Source organism: Salmo salar, unplaced genomic scaffold, assembly GCF_905237065.1.
Source record: "Salmo salar unplaced genomic scaffold, Ssal_v3.1, whole genome shotgun sequence".
NCBI classification, from domain to species: Eukaryota; Metazoa; Chordata; class Actinopteri; order Salmoniformes; family Salmonidae; genus Salmo; species Salmo salar.
This window is the reverse complement of record NW_025547791.1, coordinates 172,501-179,724: the sequence shown is the minus strand read 5'-3', so window position 1 is coordinate 179,724 and position 7,224 is coordinate 172,501. Positions and strand designations below refer to the sequence as shown.

The following is a 7,224-nucleotide window of genomic DNA, read 5'->3' as shown; positions in this document are numbered from 1 at the left end:
GTGTGTGTGTGTTAAGGTAACCCTATTGGTAGTGTGTGTGTGTTAAGGTAACCCTATTGGTAGTGTGTGTGTTAAGGTAACCCTATTGGTAGTGTGTGTGTGTTAAGGTAACCCTATTGGTAGTGTGTGTGTTAAGGTAACCCTATTGGTAGTGTAGTGTGTTAAGGTAACCCTATTGGTAGTGTGTGTGTTAAGGTAACCCTATTGGTAGTGTGTGTGTGTTAAGGTAACCCTATTGGTAGTGTATGTGTGTTAAGGTAACCCTATTGGTAGTGTGTGTGTTAAGGTAACCCTATTGGTAGTGTGTGTGTGTTAAGGTAACCCTATTGGTAGTGTGTGTGTGTTAAGGTAACCCTATTGGTAGTGTGTGTGTGTTAAGGTAACCCTATTGGTAGTGTGTGTGTTAAGGTAACCCTATTGGTAGTGTGTGTGTGTTAAGGTAACCCTATTGGTAGTGTGTGTGTTAAGGTAACCCTATTGGTAGTGTGTGTGTTAAGGTAACCCTATTGGTAGTGTGTGTGTGTTAAGGTAACCCTATTGGTAGTGTATGTGTGTTAAGGTAACCCTATTGGTAGTGTGTGTGTGTTAAGGTAACCCTATTGGTAGTGTGTGTGTGTTAAGGTAACCCTATTGGTAGTGTGTGTGTGTTAAGGTAACCCTATTGGTAGTGTGTGTGTGTTAAGGTAACCCTATTGGTAGTGTGTGTGTTAAGGTAACCCTATTGGTAGTGTGTGTGTGTTAAGGTAACCCTATTGGTAGTGTGTGTGTTAAGGTAACCCTATTGGTAGTGTGTGTGTTAAGGTAACCCTATTGGTAGTGTGTGTGTTAAGGTAACCCTATTGGTAGTGTGTGTGTGTTAAGGTAACCCTATTGGTAGTGTGTGTGTTAAGGTAACCCTATTGGTAGTGTGTGTGTTAAGGTAACCCTATTGGTAGTGTGTGTGTGTTAAGGTAACCCTATTGGTAGTGTGTGTGTGTTAAGGTAACCCTATTGGTAGTGTGTGTGTTAAGGTAACCCTATTGGTAGTGTGTGTGTTAAGGTAACCCTATTGGTAGTGTTGTGTGTGTTAAGGTAACCCTATTGGTAGTGTGTGTGTTAAGGTAACCCTATTGGTAGTGTGTGTGTTAAGGTAACCCTATTGGTAGTGTGTGTGTGTTAAGGTAACCCTATTGGTAGTGTGTGTGTGTTAAGGTAACCCTATTGGTAGTGTGTGTGTGTTAAGGTAACCCTATTGGTAGTGTATGTGTGTTAAGGTAACCCTATTGGTAGTGTGTGTGTTAAGGTAACCCTATTGGTAGTGTGTGTGTGTTAAGGTAACCCTATTGGTAGTGTGTGTGTGTTAAGGTAACCCTATTGGTAGTGTGTGTGTGTTAAGGTAACCCTATTGGTAGTGTGTGTGTGTTAAGGTAACCCTATTGGTAGTGTGTGTGTTAAGGTAACCCTATTGGTAGTGTGTGTGTTAAGGTAACCCTATTGGTAGTGTGTGTGTGTTAAGGTAACCCTATTGGTAGTGTGTGTGTTAAGGTAACCCTATTGGTAGTGTGTGTGTGTTAAGGTAACCCTATTGGTAGTGTGTGTGTTAAGGTAACCCTATTGGTAGTGTGTGTGTGTTAAGGTAACCCTATTGGTAGTGTGTGTGTGTTAAGGTAACCCTATTGGTAGTGTTGTGTGTTAAGGTAACCCTATTGGTAGTGTGTGTGTTAAGGTAACCCTATTGGTAGTGTGTGTGTTAAGGTAACCCTATTGGTAGTGTGTGTGTGTTAAGGTAACCCTATTGGTAGTGTGTGTGTGTTAAGGTAACCCTATTGGTAGTGTATGTGTGTTAAGGTAACCCTATTGGTAGTGTTGTGTGTTAAGGTAACCCTATTGGTAGTGTGTGTGTGTTAAGGTAACCCTATTGGTAGTGTGTGTGTTTAAGGTAACCCTATTGGTAGTGTGTGTGTTAAGGTAACCCTATTGGTAGTGTGTGTGTGTTAAGGTAACCCTATTGGTAGTGTGTGTGTTAAGGTAACCCTATTGGTAGTGTGTGTGTTAAGGTAACCCTATTGGTAGTGTGTGTGTGTTAAGGTAACCCTATTGGTAGTGTGTGTGTGTTAAGGTAACCCTATTGGTAGTGTGTGTGTGTTAAGGTAACCCTATTGGTAGTGTGTGTGTTAAGGTAACCCTATTGGTAGTGTATGTGTGTTAAGGTAACCCTATTGGTAGTGTGTGTGTTAAGGTAACCCTATTGGTAGTGTGTGTGTTAAGGTAACCCTATTGGTAGTGTGTGTGTTAAGGTAACCCTATTGGTAGTGTGTGTGTGTTAAGGTAACCCTATTGGTAGTGTGTGTGTTAAGGTAACCCTATTGGTAGTGTGTGTGTGTTAAGGTAACCCTATTGGTAGTGTGTGTGTTAAGGTAACCCTATTGGTAGTGTGTGTGTGTTAAGGTAACCCTATTGGTAGTGTGTGTGTTAAGGTAACCCTATTGGTAGTGTGTGTGTGTTAAGGTAACCCTATTGGTAGTGTATGTGTGTTAAGGTAACCCTATTGGTAGTGTGTGTGTTAAGGTAACCCTATTGGTAGTGTGTGTGTTAAGGTAACCCTATTGGTAGTGTGTGTGTTAAGGTAACCCTATTGGTAGTGTGTGTGTGTTAAGGTAACCCTATTGGTAGTGTGTGTGTTAAGGTAACCCTATTGGTAGTGTGTGTGTGTTAAGGTAACCCTATTGGTAGTGTGTGTGTTAAGGTAACCCTATTGGTAGTGTGTGTGTGTTAAGGTAACCCTATTGGTAGTGTTGTGTGTTAAGGTAACCCTATTGGTAGTGTGTGTGTGTAAGGTAACCCTATTGGTAGTGTATGTGTGTTAAGGTAACCCTATTGGTAGTGTGTGTGTTAAGGTAACCCTATTGGTAGTGTGTGTGTTAAGGTAACCCTATTGGTAGTGTGTGTGTGTTAAGGTAACCCTATTGGTAGTGTGTGTGTTTAAGGTAACCCTATTGGTAGTGTGTGTGTTAAGGTAACCCTATTGGTAGTGTGTGTGTTAAGGTAACCCTATTGGTAGTGTGTGTGTTAAGGTAACCCTATTGGTAGTGTGTGTGTGTTAAGGTAACCCTATTGGTAGTGTTGTGTGTTAAGGTAACCCTATTGGTAGTGTGTGTGTTAAGGTAACCCTATTGGTAGTGTGTGTGTGTTAAGGTAACCCTATTGGTAGTGTGTGTGTGTTAAGGTAACCCTATTGGTAGTGTGTGTGTTAAGGTAACCCTATTGGTAGTGTGTGTGTTAAGGTAACCCTATTGGTAGTGTGTGTGTTAAGGTAACCCTATTGGTAGTGTGTGTGTGTTAAGGTAACCCTATTGGTAGTGTGTGTGTGTTAAGGTAACCCTATTGGTAGTGTTGTGTGTTAAGGTAACCCTATTGGTAGTGTATGTGTGTTAAGGTAACCCTATTGGTAGTGTGTGTGTGTAAGGTAACCCTATTGGTAGTGTGTGTGTTAAGGTAACCCTATTGGTAGTGTATGTGTGTTAAGGTAACCCTATTGGTAGTGTATGTGTGTTAAGGTAACCCTATTGGTAGTGTGTGTGTGTTAAGGTAACCCTATTGGTAGTGTGTGTGTTAAGGTAACCCTATTGGTAGTGTGTGTGTTAAGGTAACCCTATTGGTAGTGTATGTGTGTTAAGGTAACCCTATTGGTAGTGTGTGTGTGTTAAGGTAACCCTATTGGTAGTGTATGTGTGTTAAGGTAACCCTATTGGTAGTGTGTGTGTGTTAAGGTAACCCTATTGGTAGTGTATGTGTGTTAAGGTAACCCTATTGGTAGTGTGTGTGTTAAGGTAACCCTATTGGTAGTGTGTGTGTTAAGGTAACCCTATTGGTAGTGTGTGTGTTAAGGTAACCCTATTGGTAGTGTATGTGTGTTAAGGTAACCCTATTGGTAGTGTATGTGTGTTAAGGTAACCCTATTGGTAGTGTGTGTGTTAAGGTAACCCTATTGGTAGTGTGTGTGTTAAGGTAACCCTATTGGTAGTGTATGTGTGTTAAGGTAACCCTATTGGTAGTGTGTGTGTTAAGGTAACCCTATTGGTAGTGTGTGTGTTAAGGTAACCCTATTGGTAGTGTATGTGTGTTAAGGTAACCCTATTGGTAGTGTATGTGTGTTAAGGTAACCCTATTGGTAGTGTGTGTGTTAAGGTAACCCTATTGGTAGTGTGTGTGTTAAGGTAACCCTATTGGTAGTGTGTGTGTTGAGGTAACCCTATTGGTAGTGTATGTGTGTTAAGGTAACCCTATTGGTAGTGTGTGTGTTAAGGTAACCCTATTGGTAGTGTGTGTGTTAAGGTAACCCTATTGGTAGTGTGTGTGTGTTAAGGTAACCCTATTGGTAGTGTATGTGTGTTAAGGTAACCCTATTGGTAGTGTGTGTGTGTTAAGGTAACCCTATTGGTAGTGTATGTGTGTTAAGGTAACCCTATTGGTAGTGTGTGTGTGTTAAGGTAACCCTATTGGTAGTGTGTGTGTTAAGGTAACCCTATTGGTAGTGTATGTGTGTTAAGGTAACCCTATTGGTAGTGTATGTGTGTTAAGGTAACCCTATTGGTAGTGTGTGTGTGTTAAGGTAACCCTATTGGTAGTGTGTGTGTGTTAAGGTAACCCTATTGGTAGTGTCTGTGTTAAGGTAACCCTATTGGTAGTGTATGTGTGTTAAGGTAACCCTATTGGTAGTGTATGTGTGTTAAGGTAACCCTATTGGTAGTGTGTGTGTTAAGGTAACCCTATTGGTAGTGTGTGTGTTAAGGTAACCCTATTGGTAGTGTGTGTGTTAAGGTAACCCTATTGGTAGTGTGTGTGTTAAGGTAACCCTATTGGTAGTGTGTGTGTTAAGGTAACCCTATTGGTAGTGTGTGTGTTAAGGTAACCCTATTGGTAGTGTGTGTGTGTTAAGGTAACCCTATTGGTAGTGTGTGTGTTAAGGTAACCCTATTGGTAGTGTGTGTGTTAAGGTAACCCTATTGGTAGTGTGTGTGTTAAGGTAACCCTATTGGTAGTGTATGTGTGTTAAGGTAACCCTATTGGTAGTGTGTGTGTGTTAAGGTAACCCTATTGGTAGTGTGTGTGTTAAGGTAACCCTATTGGTAGTGTATGTGTGTTAAGGTAACCCTATTGGTAGTGTATGTGTGTTAAGGTAACCCTATTGTTTTAAACAGGAACGTGACCATACGGACCTGCATGCTCAACCCACAGACACCATTCATGACGGTGAGAGGGGGGGGTGGAGGGGGGGTGCGTGTGTGTTTATGCATACGGTTCATTCTGAAAGTATTCAGACCCCTTGATTGTTTCCACATTTTGTTACGTTACAGCCTTATTCTAAAATGGATTCATTTGTTTTTTTCCCCCTCATCAATCTACAAACAATACCCCATAATGACATCACAATACCCCATAATGACATCACAATACCCCATAATGACATCACAATACCCCATAATGACATCACAATACCCCATAATGACATCACAATACCCCATAATGACATCACAATACCCCATAATGACAAAGCAAAAACAGGTTTTAAGAAGTTTTTGCAAATGTACTAATAAAAAAAAACTGAAATATCCCATTTACATAAGTATTCAGACCCTTTACTCAGTACTTTGTTGAAGCGCCTTTGGCAGCGATTACAGCCTCGAGTTTTCTTGGGTATGACGTTACAAGCTTGTCACACCTGTATTTGGGGAGTTTCTCCCATTCTTCTCTGCAGATCCTCTCAAGCTCTGTCAGGTTGGATGGGGAGCGTCGCTGCACAGCTATTTTTAGGTCTCTCCAGAGATGTTTGATCGGGTTCAAGTCCGGGCTCTGGCTGGGCCACTCAAGGACATTCAGAGACGAGAGACTTGTCCCGAAGCCACTCCTGCGTTGTCTTGGCTGTGTGCTTAGCGTCGTTGTCCTGTTGGAAGGTGAACCTTCTACCCAGTCTGAGGTCCTGAGCACATGTTTCAAGCAGACCACCATAGTCCCTGTGCCCAAGAACACAAAGGCAACCTGCCTAAATGACTACTGACCCGTAGCACTCAGGTCCGTAGCCATGAAGTGCTTTGAAAGGCTGGTCATGGCTCACATCAACACCATTATCCCAGAAACCCTAGACCCACTCCAATTTGCATACCGCCCAAACAGATCCACAGATGATGAAATCTCTATTGCACTCCACACTGCCCTTTCCCACTTGGACAAAGGAACACCTATGTGAGAAAGCTATTCATTGACTACAGCTCAGCGTTCAACACCATAATACCCTCAAAGCTCATCACTAAGCTAAGGACTCTGGGACCAAACACCTCCCTCTGCAACTGGATCCTGGACTTCCTGACGGGCCGCCCCCAGGTGGTGAGGGTAGGTAGCAACACATCCGCCACGCTGATCCTCAACACTGGGGCCCCTCAGGGGTGTGTGCAGGTGTCCCCTCCTGTACTCCCTGTTCACTCATGACTGCACGGCCAGGCACGACTCCAACACCATCACAACAGTGGTAGGCCTGATCACAGACAACGATGAGACAGCCTATAGGGAGGAGATCAGAGACCTGACCATGTGGTGCCAGGACAACAACCTCTCCCGCAACGTGATCAAGACTAAGGAGATGATTGTGGACTACAGGAAAAGGAGGACCGAGCACACCCCCATTCTCATCGACGGGGCTGTAGTGGAGCAGGTTGAGAGCTTTAAGTTCCTCGGTGTCCACATCAACAACAAACTAGAATGGTCCAAACACACCAAGACAGTCGTGAAGAGGGCACGACAAAGCCTATTCCCCCTCAGGAGACTGAAAAGATTTGGGATGGGTCCCCAGATCCTCAAAATGTTCTACAACTGCACCATCGAGAGCATCCTGACTGGTTGCATCACCGCCTGGTATGGCAACTGCTCGGCCTCTGACCGCAAAGAACTACAGAGGGTAATGCGTACGGCCCAGTACATCACCAGGACCAAGCTTCCTGCCATTCAGGACCTGTTTATTATCTATGCTTAGTCACTTTAACTCTACCTACATGTACATATTACCTCAATTACCTCGACTAACCGGTGCCCCCACACATTGACTCTGTACTGGTACCCCCTGTATTCACTGTATTTAGCCTCGATTTTTATTTTACTGTTGCTGTTTCATTATTTGTTTCTTTTATTTTCTATTTTTTACTTAACACATTTTTCTTCTTAACTTCTTAAAGCATTGTTGGTTAGGGGCTT

At 42.9% G+C, this 7,224-nt stretch overlaps 1 protein-coding gene across 1 annotated transcript in view; it reads left to right on the top strand.

The window, feature by feature from the left end:
- Positions 1–5,180: 5,180 nt before the first annotated feature.
- Positions 5,181–7,224, top strand: part of LOC123732445 (endothelin receptor type B) — a gene marked incomplete at its 5' end in the record, with an annotated part of 6,331 nt that continues 4,287 nt past the window's right edge. The window contains 1 exon segment of the mRNA XM_045711582.1: positions 5,181–5,232. Within this exon segment, the coding sequence (XP_045567538.1) occupies positions 5,181–5,232 (52 nt within the window).